The 17,309-nt window shown below is 40.4% G+C and overlaps 1 protein-coding gene across 5 annotated transcripts in view; it reads left to right on the top strand.

Annotated features, from left to right (window-relative positions):
• Nucleotides 1-17,300, top strand: part of usp16 (ubiquitin specific peptidase 16) — a 29,749-nt gene extending 12,449 nt beyond the window's left edge. For 4 of the 5 annotated variants that reach the window (XM_088346390.1, XM_088346387.1, XM_088346388.1 and 1 more), the window contains 13 exons: nt 1-102; nt 838-930; nt 1,769-1,899; nt 1,977-2,064; nt 3,044-3,125; nt 3,193-3,284; nt 3,362-3,415; nt 8,365-8,511; nt 9,437-9,959; nt 11,216-11,310; nt 11,390-11,476; nt 11,651-11,792; nt 16,930-17,300. The exon at nt 1-102 is cut by the window's left edge and continues 95 nt beyond it. In XM_088346390.1, coding sequence (XP_088202516.1) covers nt 1-102; nt 838-930; nt 1,769-1,899; nt 1,977-2,064; nt 3,044-3,125; nt 3,193-3,284; nt 3,362-3,415; nt 8,365-8,511; nt 9,437-9,959; nt 11,216-11,310; nt 11,390-11,476; nt 11,651-11,792; nt 16,930-17,045 — 1,752 coding nt within the window. In that variant the 3' untranslated portion in view covers nt 17,046-17,300. Of the gene's footprint in view, nt 103-837; nt 931-1,768; nt 1,900-1,976; nt 2,065-3,043; nt 3,126-3,192; nt 3,285-3,361; nt 3,416-8,364; nt 8,512-9,436; nt 9,960-11,215; nt 11,311-11,389; nt 11,477-11,650; nt 11,793-11,926; nt 13,147-16,929 lie in introns of those variants that run through there. The other variant, XM_088346391.1, reaches the window with a different exon arrangement.
• Nucleotides 17,301-17,309: the final 9 nt, after the last annotated feature.

Genomic DNA, 17,309 nt, shown 5'->3' with positions numbered 1-17,309 from the left:
ACACGCAGGAAAGTGTCTGTGTCAACAGATGACAAAACTGGCGTTCCCGTCCGGGGCTTAAGCAACCTTGGAAATACTTGTTTCTTTAACGCCGTCATCCAGGTAAAAATATTTTGTTTTTTTTGATGTTGTAATTCATTTAAACCTCATGTTGTGTAAGGAATCGGCAACACTAACCGTTGTTAGCTGCAATTTTGACCTGCGGTCTAACTCTGTCCTGACCAACAAAAAGAAAGGAGTATTGCTCAATTTATTCAATACAGCGTCATAAGAAACATCATTTCCATCCATTACCATATAGTCCTATTGTAATTTGATTTTATGACCCCTGAAAACATTATTTATTACATTTTATAACCTTGAAACTGGTCACTGAAGACCCTAACGCAGTGGTTCTTCAAATAGTGAGGCGGGCCCCTTTAAGGGGGGGCATGAGACTCCGTCAAAGAGTGTGTGGGCGCGTTTGACTGAGAGGAACTTTTCATTTTCTCTTTTTTTTTTTTAACTTTCTCAGAATTAAATGCAATTGCACCTCCACCACATTAAGGCACAGTGGTGGTCTCATTGGCAATGTAGCCTCCACAAAGTTCATACAGCACAGAGTATAAGCATTGAGTGTAGACACAAAGGGGAGCAGACCCTCAAGTAACCCCATGAAGAAAATAGTCAATACAGATGCGGCGACAGATGAAGAGGGACTGAGTAAAGAGACAAACAAAAGAAGGATATCTTCTTCCGAGGAGGAGCGTGACAAAAAATATTTGACCTGCCTGCCCTTACACAACATAAGGTTTAAAACTATGTTTCTTGAAAGCATTTCCTGTATCTTCGTTGCAGAACCTCTCTCAGACACAGATGTTAAGACAGACTCTTAACACGGTTATCCAAGACAAAAGGAGCCTTAGTGTGAAACCTGCTTCCTCCAAACTGGTAAGTCTGTGTTATTATATTACACAACCCAAAGAAAGTGGCACGTTTGGCCACCATCTTACTACTATGGAAGCCTGAATGACTATTTTGTGAAGGAAGCTTATCCCCCGTATTGCTTTTAGCATTTAACCACCTTTTACCTTCCTGGCATGTTATCGTCACCAAGTCCAGTGAATCTTTTCCACAATTCCCCTCTCTAGCCACTCATGTTAGCCACTTAGCTGCAGGATATTGCTCATGTCTTGCTGCTATTGTTATGGTTAGTTGCTCCTGCTTTTCCCTTAGTGTCATTTCTCTCCCACAGCTGGTCATGCAAGCGAACATGGCCAAGTCCCGCAATTGAGGTTTATCTTGGAGCATCATGTGTAGTCTTGTTGCAGGCAATTTTAACGAAGTCGTTATCAATGAGAATTCAAAGACTATTACATTTACCATTCAGGCTCCCAACGTTTGACAAATTTACTTTGCTCTTGCTATCTTTGACTGGACATTTTAGTACGTACCTTCTCCCGATAGCTGCTATAGTTAGCCCCTTAGCTCACTCGGCCTTTTGTTGTTGCCTGCATGGATTAAAACCAGTTTTCTTGTCCTGTCGCTGGCTAAAATTCATTCTTGCAAGAAAACCTAGGAGTGGGCTTCGGAATTTTGTGACATGGTATCCTTCAGGCTTCCATTGTGTGTCTTTGAATGCTCACGCTTCAGTTCCATCCTGAGCTATAACTTATTGATGAATTATTACACACTGTCACTTGTACATAAGAATTATAAAATCTTTAAATAGGTTTTTAAGAAAATAAATCATCGAATTATCCTAACTTTTGTTTTCTTGTGAGCACAGGAGGCTATTGAGGCAGAACTTGATCAGCCTGGCTCACTCACGATAGCCATGAATCAACTTCTCAAGGAAATCCAAGAGTCGAAGAAAGGTGTAGTGACACCTCATGAGCTGTTTTCACAAGTTTGCAAAAAGTGAGCACATGTAGCTGTTCAGATATGACATCTGGTTTACATTGCCATTGCATCACAGTTTTGTCTCATTTGTGCAGGGCTGTGAGGTTCAAGGGATTTCAGCAGCAGGACAGCCAGGAGCTGCTGCGCTACCTTCTGGACGGCATGAGAGCAGAGGAAAGCAAAGTGTGTGCTAATAGGAGGCTAAAATGGCTCAGATTATAATAACAAATGTTTTTTTAATGCGGCGCTTTTATTAGAGATGCTTGACATGATTTTTTTTCCTTCAGATACGCAATTAAATTCTGATTCTGGTTATCACTGTACTCTTACAATTGAGTTTTTCAGAAACATTTTCAGAACTAGCAAGTAGGTGTGCTAATTTGAAACTCGAATGTTAAATATTATGGATGCACGGTATGTTTTTTTCCTATTGAATAAAATCCTGCTGCTAGAGATAGATAACTGATAACGTTTTTTAGCTACATGCTTTATTTAATACATATGATTGTAGTTGTTTTGAAAATGTCACTTCTAAACAATACTGTATGCAAAAGCTCTAAATACTGAATGTCACACGTGCCTTGGCTGAGAAATATAGATTACTCATTCTTATCTAGTGGCATTATCTGAGCTGTATACAATATGAGCTATTGTTTGGCAATTACATTTTCTTATTCTTGGTGTTCGTATAATTCTGGGTTCTGAGAATGTTTGCGATTCAAAGACAGGCTGAAGACGATGAGCAGTTTCTTAAAAGGTTTTACCTACAGAATATTTTGGGCAAAAATGCGTTACAGAAGATGGCTGTAGTACTTAATTAGTGCAAAAATGCAAAGACCTTAGAATCCAAAGGGTGGTCTAGAAGTACAATCACAACAGCCTGAAAGAAGACTATGGCCAAGCTCACCAGTGCATTGCGCACTCTATCAACTATGATAGAAAATTAAAACAATAATCTAAAGAGGTCCATTAATGCTTATACATTATTTAACAAGTAGTGGTTATTGATTGAATATTATAGGGTGGAGTCTAGTGATTAATTTTAAGTTATTTTCTTAATCCTACGGGCTGATAAGTGCAACATCATATTTGGCCATTATCGGCCGCTAACTATGGTGCATCCCTAGTGCTTTTTTGAATAAACTGATTTTTGTCTTTTAAGAGGATGAGCACTGCAATCTCAGAGGCACTTAAACAATCAGGAAAAGTCACAGATGCAGAGGAGATAAAATCCATTGTTAAAGGTAGGTTCGTCTGTATTTGTCTTTTCTAATGTGATTTGTTACTGAATATTAAACTGATTATCTGCAGAGTATGAGAAAAATGGGCTCCCCAAAAATTTTGTCGACCAGGTGTTTGGCGGGGAGATGACCAGCACGATTATGTGCCAACAATGTAAAACCGTAAGTGCAGCTTTACACAAATTGTAGCAATGTTAAAAATTACCAATATTATTTGTTACCTTATTTTTCTCTCAAAGGTGTCCGTGGTCACGGAGATGTTTTTGGACCTTTCTCTTCCAGTTTCTGATCAGGTAAATTTTTGCAGATTCCGGTTTGGGGGTTTCGAGATGCTGAGGTTGGATCAAATATGAAAACTGAACTTAGTTTCCATGTTTATCAGATTTTTCCTCTCCCTTTAGCATCCCAGAGACCCATAGCAAAAAAATCCAGTACAAAAAGTTCTTCCTCGGCTTATCCCGTCTTACCAGGGTTCGTCTCCCATACGCAGTCGTACGACTGTGCACGGCAAATGATGCTATGATAGTTCTACTCTACCTGTGGTTGGGAGTCATTGGGTGACCAAACCCCCTAGTGCTGAGCACCTAGCAGGGAGGCAATGGGTACTAATGTTGTAATTCTTTGGTGTGATTCACCCAAAGCTCAAACCGACAACTTGTCTACTCTGTCTAAGATTCTGACACTAATGAAGAGAAAGGCATTGTGGGACTTAGATCTGCCAATATATACAGTGGGACCTCGCTTTTTCGCGGTTCGACGTTCGCGGGTTCAGAGCTTCGCGGGTCTAAGAAATAATAATAATAAAATAAAACAATTAAAAAAATATATATATATATATAGCGGGCAGCACGGCGGCGCAGTGGTTAGCGCTTGTGCGGCACAGTTCATGTCATGGGAACCTCCTGCGTGGGTTCAAATCCAGACTTCCTGTGCGAAGTTTGTATGTTCTCCCCGTGCTTGCGTGGGTTTCCTCCGGGCACTCCGGTTTCCCCCCACATTCTAAAAACATGCATTTCAGGTGAATTGGCCGGTCCAAATTGTCCCTAGGTGTGAATGAGCGAGTGAGTTGTCTGTCCCCGTGTGCCCTGTGATTGGCTGGCAACCAGTTCAGGGTGTCCTCTGCCCACTGCCCGAAGATGGCTGGGATGGGCTCCAGCACCCCCGCAACCCTAATGAGGATAAGCGGTACGGCTAATGAGATGAGATGAGATATATATACTGGACTGTCTCAGAAAATTAGAATATTGTGATAAAGTTCTTTATTTTCTGTAATGCAATTAAAAAAACAAAAATGTCATACATTCTGGATTCATTACACATCAACTGAACTATTTCAAGCCTTTTATTTTTTGAATATTGCTGAATTTGGCTTACAGCTTAAGAAAACTCAAAAATCCTATCTCAAAATATTAGAATATCATGAAAAAGTATACAAGTAGGCTATTCAACTAATCACCTGAATCATCTAATTAACTCGAAACACCTTGCGAGGGTTTCCTGAGCCTTAAAAACACTCAGCTTGGTTCAGTAAACTAAATCACAAGTATGGGGAAGACTGCTGATCTGTCTGCTGTCCAGAGGACCATCATTGATACCCTCCACCAGGAGGGTAAGACACAAAAAAAAAAATCTCAAAGAGCAGGCTGTTCACAGAGTGCAGTTTCAAAGCATATCCACAAAAAGTCTGTTGGAAGGGAAAAATGTGGCCGGAAACGCTGCACAACCAAGAGAGATGACCGCAGCCTTAACAAAATTGTGAAGAAGAGCCGCTTCCAGAATTTGGGGGAGCTTCAAAGACAGTGGGCTGAAGCTGGAGTCCAGGAATCAAAAGCCACAGTTCAGACGTGTCCGGGAAATGGGCTACAATAGCCGTATTGCCATGGTCAAGCCACTTCTGAACTCAAGACAACGGAAGAAGCGTCTGACTTGGGCTATGGAGAAGAAGCACTGGACAGTTGCAGAGTGGTCCAAAGTCCTCTTTTCAGACGAAAGCAAGTTTTGCATTTCATTTGGAAGTCAAGGCGCCAGAGTCTGGAGAAAGGCTGGAGAGGAGCAAAATCCAAGTTGCTTGAAATCCAGTGTGAAGTTCCCACAATCAGCAATGGTTTGGGGATCCATGTGAGCTGCTGGTGTTGGTCCACTGTGTTTCATCAAGTCCAGAGTAAATGCAACTGTGTACCAAGAGATTTTAGAGCACTACATGCTTCCATCTGCTGAAAAGCTCTATGGAGATGAGGATTTCATTTTCCAGCATGATCTGGCACCTGCCCACTGTGCCAAAACCACCAGTAACTGGTGCACTGACCATGGCATCACTGTCCTTGATTGGCCTGCTAATTCCCCTGACCTGAACCCCATTGAGAATTTGTGGGGTATAGTTAAGAAGAAGATGAAAGACACCAGACCTACAAATGCAAATGAGCTGAAGGCCGCTATCGAAGCATCCTGGGCATCAATAACACCTCAGCAATGCCACAGGCTGATTGCCTCCATGCCACGCCGGATTGATGCAGTAATCCGTGCAAAAGGATTCCCAACCAAGTACTAAGTGCATCAATGGACATTTTCAAATGTTTGATTTAGTTTTGCTGTTATAAAATTATTTTTTTACTTGATCTGAGGAAGTATTCTAATATTTTGAGATAGGATTTTTGAGTTTTTTTCAGCTGTAAGCCAAAATCAGCAATATTCAAATAATAAAAGGCTTGAAATAGTTCAGTTGATGTGTAATGAATCCAGAATTTATGACATTTTTGTTTTTTTAATTGCATTACAGAAAATAAAAAACTTTATCACAATATTCTAATTTTCTGAAACAGTCCAGTATATATATACAGGGAGTGCAGAATTATTAGGCAAATGAGTATTTTGACCACATCATCCTCTTTATGCATGTTGTCTTACTCCAAGCTGTATAGGCTGGAAAGCCTACTACCAATTAAGCATATCAGGTGATGTGCATCTCTGTAATGAGAAGGGGTGTGGTCTAATGACATCAACACCCTATATCAGGTGTGCATAATTATTAGGCAACTTCCTTTCCTTTGGCAAAATGGGTCAGAAGAGGGACTTGACAGGCTCTGAAAAGTCAAAAATAGTGAGATATCTTGCAGAGGGATGCAGCACTCTTAAAATTGCCAAGCTTCTAAAGCGTGATCATCGAACAATCAAGCGTTACATTCAAAATAGTCAACAGGGTCGCAAGAAGCGTGTAGAAAAACCAAGGCGCAAAACAACTGCCTGTGAACTGAGAAAAGTCAAGCGTACAGCTGCCAAGATGCCACTTGCCACCAGTTTTGCCATATTTCAGAGCTGCAACATCACTGGAGTGCCCAAAAGCACAAGGTGTGCAATACTCAGAGACATGGCCAAGGTAAGAAAGGCTGAAAAACGACCACCACTGAACAAGACACACAAGCTGAAACGTCAAGACTGGGCCAAGAAAAATCTCAAGACGGATTTTTCTAAGGTTTTATGGACTGATGAAATGAGAGTGAGTCTTGATGGGCCAGATGGATGGGCCCGTGGCTGGATCGGTAAAGGGCAGAGAGCTCCAGTCCGCCTCAGACGCCAGCAAGGTGGAGGTGGGGTACTGGTATGGGCTGGTATCATCAAAGATGAGCTTGTGGGGCCTTTTCGGGTTGAGGATGGACTCAAGCTCAACTCCCAGTCCTACTGCCAGTTTCTGGAAGACACCTTCTTCAAGCAGTGGTACAGGAAGAAGTCCGCATCCTTCAAGAAAAACATGATTTTCATGCAGGACAACGCTCCATCACACGCATCCAAGTACTCCACAGCGTGGCTGGCAAGAAAGGGTCTAAAAGAAGAAAAACTAATGACATGGCCTCCTTGTTCACCTGATCTGAACCCCATAGAGAACCTGTGGTCCCTCATCAAATGTGAGATTTACAAGGAGGGAAAACAGTACACCTCTCTGAACAGTGTCTGGGAGGCTGTGGTTGTTGCTGCACGCAATGTTGATCGTGAACAGATCAAAGCACTGACAGAATCCATGGATGGCAGGCTTTTGAGTGTCCTTGCAAAGAAAGGTGGCTATATTGGTCACTGATTTGTTTTTGTTTTGTTTTTGAATGTCAGAAATGTATATTTGTGAATGTTGAGCTGTTATATTGGTTTCCCTGATGAAAATAAATAATTGAAATGGGTATACATTTGTTTTTTGTTAAGTTGCCCAATAATTATGCACAGTAATAGTCACCTGCACACACAGATATCCTCCTAAAATAGCTAAAACTAAAAAAGCCCCACTCCAACTTCCAAAATATTCAGCTTTGATATTAATGAGACTTTTGGGTTCATTAAGAACATGGTTGTTGTTCAATAATAAAATTAATCCTCAAAAATACAACTTGCCTAATAATTCTGCACTCCCTGTATATATATATATATATTTTTTTTTTTTAAGCATTTTTGAAGGGGCGTCGCTACTTCACGGATTTTCACTTTTCGCGGGTGGTTTTGGTCTTGGTTTTGTTTTGTTTTTTTCTGAAGCATTTTTGAAGGGGCGTCGCTACTTCGTGGTTCCACGTTCGCGGGTTCAGAGCTTCGCAGGTCCAAAAAACAATAATAATAAAATAAAACAATTAAAAAAAAAAAAAAAAATATATATATATATATATATATATATATATATATATATATATATATATATTTTTTTTTTTTTTTTTAAGCATTTTTGAAGGGGCGTCGCTACTTCACGGATTTTCACTTTTCGCGGGTGGTTTTGGTCCCCATTAACCGATAACCGAGGGATTACTGTAGATATATTTTCATGATGCCACGATGCAAACAAACAGCACTTTCTTTGAAGTCAACCAATAGAAGAGAGGCATCTTAGAGACGTAACTGTACATACTTACAAACACCACAAAATTTGAACTATATATGTGTTTGGAAATTTAAAATAATAAGTCTTATAGGGGGAAAAATGCTGCAAAGATGGCGAGGGACCGAAAAAACATCTTATTCCATACCATAAGTTAAAAAAAAAAACAGTAAGGTTGTCGTATCATGGAAGTCTACTGAATTACCCCCTGTCAAAATAATTATGATCTATACAATGCAACAGTGTTGTCATTAGTAATAATGAATTACTGTACTAGTTGTAATCACATTGATTTTTTTTTTACATTCTCATATAAATGATCACATTATTCATGTAAATTTAGATTGAAAAACATATCTGGCATGTTTTTCTTCTCATTTTCCCCCCTCATTATAGACATATCGGAAGAAGACACACAAAAAAATGGTGCGAAAAAGCAGCGATCCGAGTGAAGATGGTCTGGAAAGTCAGAGCGAAGACTTTCCGTCCAGTAGCAAGTACCAGCAGAAAAAAGCTAAGAAGCAGGCCAAGAAACAAGCCAAGGTAACTCATCTTTGGTCTTGATATGTGGAATCCTTTTTCAAAATTACGATTGAAATGTGTGTCACCCAACAATTGCTAGCAAATTAATGAATTGTAATGGATCACTATTTACCTCCAAAAAAAGTGCATGATGTTTTTTTCTTAAAATAAAAAAAAATAAAAATATATTCTATTGAGACACATTATCTTCCTGATTAAATATTATCGTGTGTCTTTATTTGACCTATCATTGTTTCTCTCGGGCAGCACGGCGGCGGCGCAGTGGTTAGCGTGTGCGGCACAGTTCTGAGGTTATGAGTTCGAACCCCCTGTGTGGAGTTTGCATGTTCTCCCCGTGCTTGCGTGGGTTTCCCCCGGGCACTCCGGTTTCCTCCCACATTCCAAAAACATGCATGTCAGGTTAATTGGCCGGTCCAAATTGTCCCTAGGTGTGAATGAACGAGTGACTTGTCTGTCTCTGTGTGCCCTGCAACTGGCTTGCAACCAGTTCAGGGTGTCCCCTGCCCACTGCCCGGAGATTGCTGGGATGGGCTCCAGCATCCCCGCGACCCTAATGAGGATAAGCGGTGCAGATAATGGATGGAAGGATGGATGTTTCTCTCAGGCACTTTGCGCACATTATGAAGAGGTAGAGAGGAGACATGACCAAGTTGTGCTACTACTTCTATAGAAAATTAAAATATATAATAATGAGGAACAGAAATGCTTAGAATCTTTCTAACAAGTAGTGTCAACTGATCAAAATTCTTTGTATCGTGTCAAGTAACTCATTGTTTTTTGTTTGTTTTTTATATTTCATCCGATATCTGTTGCATCATATTTGCCCTTATTGACCCAGTTATTACCATGCATTCCTTATTGTAATTTTGTTTAAATAGCATTTGGATTATGTTTTAAGAACCTATCCATTTCTTTTACTCTGTAGCAACAAAAGAGGCAGCAGAAATTGGAGAGCCGAGTCAGTTTCAACAGTCTAGCATCTCTGAATGATGCGAGCGATTTCGCAGATGAATCTGAGAAGCAAGATAGAGATTCCGTCTCGGAAAACAATCCCAACTCTCCCGCCACAGACCAGCGTGACAACAAGAAAAACTCTGCCTCTTCCCAAAGACGGTCTTCTACCCACAGTGTCATGGATGAGGACGACCTCTTGCTGGTGGACAGGATGGGCAAAATTAACCTGAACGACGCATTCATTGAGTCAGACGCCGGGGAAACGTGTGTGGAGGACGACGGACAGGAGAGGGTGGCTAAGGAATACACGGTCGTCAACCAAGACCCGGAGCTAGCCTTCCAGACTTTGGCCTGCAGACCTTTGCCCGAAAAGCAAGAGTGCTCCGTGGAATCATGTCTCTTTCACTTCACCGAGGAGGAAACCCTCAGCGAGAATAACCGTCTGCTCTGTGTCGTTTGCACCAAACGGCTGGCGAGCAAGAATAAATCCGCAGGTACGCAGGGAGTACTGATTTATTTCCTCTCTGGACTCCAGAATTTAAGTCAGGCTTTAAAATGATTGGGATGCACAAAAAATATCGAGCCAGTGGTTATCGGACTCGTAACAGCAGTAATGTTGGGTCAGGTTTGTGTCTGTTGAGGAAAAGTCAGATTTAAGAATAAATTGCCCTACATTCTATTCATTATGTTTTCATAAGCTTAAGAACAGATAGAAAGTTTTGTTGTTTTACCTTAACTTATACATGAAGTCTATATCCACTGCTCCTTTTGAATAAAAGCATCAATAGATAATAATAATAAAAAGAAGTATATGCAACAACAAAAAACGACAATATTAGCTAGCTAACGGCATGCCATCCAGTCACTTATTTTTTTGTTTGGGGCTTAGGTGTGTGCCAAATCAGAATCCCTGGTCTCATTATAGTTTATTTTGGAAGGAAAAAATACCCAAATCAGAAAGCTAAATGAGAAAGAACTTCGACACTGAATAAATAAAATAATTTAATGTGATTGCCTCACTTGTCCCCACGCTGTTATGGTCAATCAGCCAAAACCACTTCTAAGAAAGATCCTGAGAATTTGTGTTGCCCCCCATTTCAATACAATTTGATTTTCTATAGAAGTGGCAACAAAACTTGGTTGTGTCTCCTCGCTACCTCTTAGTAAAGTGCGTAGACACTCAAGACCTCAGACTGTGTTACTATACAGACCGCTGAACTTTAGCAAGTACATTTTGTTCTTTTTTTCTCACACTCTTACGCTTGTTTGTGCGTGAATGCAGATTTAATTGAGATTGACAGCTGCAAACACATGTGTTACTTTTCTCTACTAAACATAAACAAAATATAGTGGACACATTTAAATGGTTCATGCTCCTTTAGCTAATCATGGCGGCCATAAATTTTCGTCATGTTTGCGACTATCAGAGACTTCTAAAGCCGCAATTAGCCAGATGTTAGATTTATTCAATCTAGCATTTCCATTTTTTAATTTAATATTACTACCACTGTGTGCTGCTTAGGTAATGCCACTTGATAAAAATGACTGATATCATTTTCTTAGCCAAGGCATGTGTGACTTGTAAGGTTTGCAAACGTATATTTTTTGCATTTCCCCATAACTAACGGATGCATAATCCTAGTCTATACGTTTATCTTTCTGTAGCTGTATCGGTCCTCAGAAGCAGGATTGTGGTTTTAGTTGGGAAAAAATAGATGGTGTGCATCCTTATGAATTATATTTCTTTTAGGATCCAAGAAGAATGTCTACACTGAGGCGTTGAAGCAAATGCTGATCTCCACTCCACCACCAGTGCTCACGCTTCATCTGAAGAGATTTCAACAGGTAATCCTGTTGATGCAATTCCATATACGCGAAAAGCATGACCCATTGGGTATTTTTTGTTCATTTTTTTGTTTTCCAGAATGGCTACGGTATATGTAAAGTGAACAGACACGTCCCATTTCCACTGGTTTTGGATCTTGCCCCCTTTTGTGCTCGCAAGAGTAAGGTAAATTTTTGTTATGGTTCATAATAATTTGGCCACACCCCTGATTTTTTTCTGCTGTATGCCAAAATGTTTGTTTCCCTTAAAATTGAAAAAGATTCACAAAAACACTTATCCTTTGTTTGTGTATATCTATTGGTTTTTCTGTTTGTGTAATAATAATCTTTTTTTATGTAGAACGTGGCAGAAGGTGAACAAAAAATTCTTTACAGCTTGTATGGCATCGTTGAACACAGCGGCACCATGAGGTCCGGACACTACACAGCGTATGTTAAAGTACGACCACAGAGCTCTAAATCATCTAGCAGCAAGATAGATGGTAAGAAATATTTATATTTTTTTATTGAACGTAAAAGCAAGCATATGTGCCTTATATGTGACGCAGCATTAGCACATTTCAAAGCTTCAAATCTTCAGCGTCACTTGAACTCACTCCACCCTAACATTGAACAGGAATTTCCAAGAGGGACTCAACTTCGTAAGAAAAAGTTGTTAACTATGAAAGGCAAGGCAGAAGAACAGTTGCATTTTTTCCAAACACTCTGAGACCGTAACACTTGCATCGTATAAGTAAACTTGGAACATAGCACGGGCTAAAAAGCCATACAACGAAGGGGAATTTATTGAAAAATTCCTCATTGACGCCTTTGAAATCCTGGGTCCTGGAGACAACAAACTATAACAGAGTATATCAGATGTTCAACTGTCTCGCCACAGTATGGAACGAAGAATATCCGAAATTAATGCAGCAGTTGAATCACAGTTGCACACTGACCTCCAAACATGTGAATATTTTAGTGTGGCATTGGATGAGAGCTGTGACATACAAGACAAGCCTCAGTTGGCAATATTTGCGCGGTCTGTGTCAAATCAAATGTGCGATCAAAGAAGAACTCCTTGATGTTGTGCCATTAAAAGACAGATCCCGTGGCATAGATGTGAAAGAAGCAATGATGGCTGCGTTTGCAAAAGCAAATCTACCCCCACCGAAACTAACTGCAATAGCTACGGATGGAGCGCCAGCCATAATCGGATCCATGAACGGGCTTGTGGGGCTGTGTACAGCTGATCAAACATTTCCAGACTTTTGGGATTTCCACTGCATCATCCACAGGGAGCAGCTCGTGTCTAAATCACTAAATTTTGACAAAGTCATGATGCCTGTGATGGAAATCGTCAACTTCATCTGCACACATGCGCAAAACCAAAGGCAATTCAGGAATCTCATCTCTGAGCTGGACCAAGGGCTTCCAGGTGACCTGCCGCTGCACTGCACTGTGAGGTGGCTGTCAAAAGGCCAGGTACTCTCTTGCTTCTTTGAGCTTTTGGATGCAGTGAAACTGTTCATCTAAGAGAAGGACAAGGTTTATCCCAAGCTCTCAGACCTCAAGTGGATTATGGGTCTGGCATTTTTAGTCGACATCGTATGCCATCTGAACAGACTGAACCTTACCCTGCAGGGTAAGTTAAAAATACTGCCTGACCTGATGCAAAGTTTGTTTGCATTTGTTACTAAACTAAAGCTCTTTAAGGCAAATATTAAAAAGGGAGATATAAAACATTTTCAAACTTCTAAAAGCCAGTGAGCAAGTCACCAGCGCCGCCCTAAAAAATAAGAGAAAGATTCACAGCACTGATTGAAAACCTGAAAGCTTTGTGACCCGGTTCTGTGATCTACAACAGAAAAGACCACAGATTATGTTCCTCGTCAACCCATTTAATGTGAAGACAGACTGTTTGGAAGCCCCACTCGAAACAGATGCGGCTGAGTTGGAGATGATTGACCTTTGTGAGGAGGATCGACTGAAAGCTGTTTTAAGAGAAGGTACAGTTGAGTTCTAGAAAAGTAAGCCAATTGAAAAATACCCCAACATCAAACGAGCTCCGCTTAAAATACCTTCCATGTTTTGGTCAACATAAGTCTGTGAATCTGAGTTTTCCGTCCTGAAACATGTGAAATCAAAGCATCGATCTCTTCTGACTGACTCATTTAAAAGAATTGCTTAGAGTAGCAGTAACACAATACAACCCAGATTTGAAGAGGATTGTTCAAGATAAGGATTTCCAGAAGTCTCACTAAGCAGCAAAGTAAGAGAAAGATGTTATGCTTGAACTGGGAGTTTGTGTGTGTAGAACAGTGCTCACAATGTTAACTGTTGAAAATTATTGATATTATCATGTTGGTGTGGCTATTTTCATCAGATCTAGATGAGTAGAGATCTGTGTATGCGTGCATACATGATTAATAGATTGTTTACCCATGTGTAAGATGTGGCATTTAGTAACAAAGGGAATCAAATAAAATGATCTGCATTTATATAGCGCTTTTCAAGTCAATAAAGACTTCCCAAAGCGCTTTACAATGTGCTTCACATTTACCCATTCACCCACACACCAATAGCGGCCGTGCAGCCATCAAGGCGCCAACCTTATTGGGGGCATTAGGGGTTCAGTGTCTTACCCAAGAACACTTCAACACGGAGGAGCCGGTATTCGAACCGCGATCTCTTGATCAAAGACGAGCGCTCTACCTCCTGAGCTACTGCCGCCTAAAGGAAAAAAACAATCGACTCGCCCCTGTCGACAACTATCATGTGGCTCTTTGTAGTAACACAGACAAAAATTGGCTCTTAGTCGCTGAATGGTTGGCCACCCCTGCCCTAGCGCATATTATATAGCAACCCCTAGTTGGGTAAATTTACTTGATTCATTTGTATGAAACACTATTAAGCCAAATCATAAATCAAAACACATGTATAATCGCATAAACATTAGTTTTTAAATAATTAGAGGTTGTGAAAATCTTAATTATACTACACTACTTGAAGAAGCTGACATGTTTGGCTGTCATCTTGATACTACAGAAGCCTGAATGACCATTTTGCAAAAGTAGCTTGTCCCAGTGAAGCTTTTAGCACTTTACGGACACTTATCCCAAATGTTTCCTTCTCTCCATGCTCATATTAGCCACTTGGCCGCTGGCTATGGCTCGCTACTAGCCATTGTTTTTTGGAATGTGCTCCTGCTTCGTCTTTTAGTATATTTTACCTTCCAAGTCTGGTAACACAAGTGAACATCGCTGAGTTATGCGACACAAGACATCTCGTGCTTGTAATCTTTTCCTTTTTTCCTACTTTTTCTTTCTCTAGCCCAGGGGTCAGCAACCTTTTTGGGGTGGAGTGCCACTTTTCAAATTTCCTTGTAAATCAGTGTGCCACACCAAGATTAATGACTCGCACAACATTTTTTTTTTAATATCCAACAGAGTTGTCATTCTACACCAGTCCAAACATACACCATGGATACACATTGAAATCATATAACTGACCTATTTATCTTGCACTATTCTGGTTTATCAATAAACTAAAAAGCAAATGTGAGCAACATGCGGAAAGGCCTGTAGACATCCATGACTTCAACTTTTTACCACAAGAATTAACCAGAATCAACTATTCATCAACAATGAACGACAATCAAAAAAGAAGTGATATGAACAGCTACCGTACCATTCATTAATGAAATCTCACTGCAGAAAATCTCAAAACTTGAAAAAGCGGCAGCAAGGGAGAAGGCTACCCTAAAATAAGTGCAACAGAAATAACAGCTGAACAGCAACACGCACGCGCGTGCACATACATACATACACACACACAGACACGCCTCCTTAATATATTCCCCATCAGTAAATGGTTTTCAGTGCTTTGTTATGCAGTGAGCAATGTGATAGCTTGTGTTTTCAGCAGTGACAAAGATTTTCAGGGTATGTGTCTGTTTGCCGTACCTGGACACTGCGCGTTTTAATGTATCAGCCTCGTCCTTGAATTCATGTTAATGTTTGGTCTCGTAATGACGTTTGACACTTGATGTGCGAGGTACACCGCTCTCGAGGCATAATGCACATACAGCACGGTCATTTTTTGCACAAAGCCCCAGTCATCTGTCCACGCTGGCTGGAGAGAATGATATTTTTTTCAATTATCGGGCGCCGGTGTTTCCCTGACTGGGTTAAAACTCTGATCTCTCCTCTTCTCCTCGCCGCCGCGCAGACACACATAGCAGAGGAGGAGGGGCGCTACTGTAAAGCCTCTATACGAAACGGCGCGCAACTGAAATGTATAGATTTGAGATTTAAATGCGCTTTAAAAAATAAATCATTATTTTGGCGTGCGCTCGCGTGCCACTGGTTAACCCCCAGCATGCCCCTGCTGGCACGCATGTCATAGGTTGCCAACCCCTGCTCTAAACAGTCATGTCGCTGTGTTTTGTGATTGAGTCCCGACATGCCGGACAAATTCTGCTTTGCTCTTGCAAACTCATACTGATCGTTTTTGTTGCTTCCCCCACTAGCCGCTAAAGTTAGCCGCTTACATTAGCTCTGACCAACACCAGCTATTGGCACTTTTCATCCGCTTCAGGTGTGTCCAGCTCCTTCAGTCCAGGATTAACATCAGCTTTGGCTGAAGTTCATTCTGGCTCTGACTGAAAATACAGAAGTAGATTTCCAAATTTTGCCGTCTCCACTTCAACGACATCTAACAGGGAATTGTCACACACTTTCCCTTTAAAATATCTAGACGTTTGAGTCATCTACAGTATATGATATATTGTGCAACCAGTTCACAAAAGAAGATTGAGTAATTTGATTGCATTATTGCAAAAAATGTATTTTGCATAGGACATGTGACATGAAACAAAAATCACAGTATTTTGTATTTCTCCTGTTGTACCAATATTTGGAGCTAAATAACACAACTTCCGCCACTGGTGGTCAGATAAAACAGGATTCCATGCATGTCAACATCAGCTAAATTCTCTCCTTATTAATCATTGCAATTCCCCTTACTAGGCGATAATAAACCTTACAAGCACAACACGCCGTCTATTTACGCACAGCAAACCAGACTATGTATAATAAAAACAAAGGTAATTTGTGTTAACAAGTTTGTTTGTGGCTTTTTATTTAAGCACAGCACAAAAAACATCAGTCATTCTTTAACAATAGGAAATGAACATTTGCACAATGACCGCTGTTCAATAGTTATAAAATAAACACGTGTCCAAAGGGAGTAGTTTAAATCTGAAGTTTTTTTTAATGGCTACCAATATTCCATGTTTACTTTGCAGGGGAAACGAGACAACAGCACTATAGCCAACAAAGGAAAATTAAGAAACAAAAAAATGACACATTTACCAAATAACACAAACAATTCTTTCATCTTTCTTAGTTCTTTCCCCACTGATAATAAGATTACTCTGATTACAGTCAAAATGGGCAAGACGACATTAGTCTAACATGAGTTTAAAATAAATAATATATAGATATACTTTTTTTCCCGTACAAAAATTTTTGTACCTCATACACCATTTTAAATGATCAAAAATATGAAAACTTATACGTATTTAGGTATGCTATTCGATCAGACGGGGTGGACTGACAAGAGCTCTTTCCATCACAGGAGAGCCACCTCGAGGTTCTTGGTTCCACATCAGTGACACCAGCGTGCAGCCGGTGCGCGAGAGCCAAGTGCAGAGCATCCAAGCCTACCTCCTTTTCTACGAGAGGATCCAATAAAGATTCTCAAATGTGTGCCTCAAAGCCCTTCTGCCGCGTTTGCTCTTCCAGATACTGTCAGTTTCCCTGCTATCATGCCGACTTCAGAAGACATTTTAGTTCTGACATTTTACAGCTATTTCAGATTCATGGGATCAAGGACTGAAGTAATAGATTCTTACACAAACTCATCAGAATTCCATAAAATTGACCATGAACACGGATTTGTAAGTGAAGACATCTTTATTTTCTATGCAATAAAATTCAGAAAATGTGTCTGCATTC

The sequence above is a fragment of the Urocampus carinirostris genome, chromosome 10, assembly GCF_059441175.1.
Source record: "Urocampus carinirostris isolate Australia breed hairy pipefish chromosome 10, RoL_Ucar_1.0, whole genome shotgun sequence".
Classification (NCBI taxonomy): Eukaryota; Metazoa; Chordata; class Actinopteri; order Syngnathiformes; family Syngnathidae; genus Urocampus; species Urocampus carinirostris.
The sequence above is the reverse complement of the archived record's forward strand: the minus strand, read 5'-3'. Positions and strand labels throughout refer to the sequence as shown.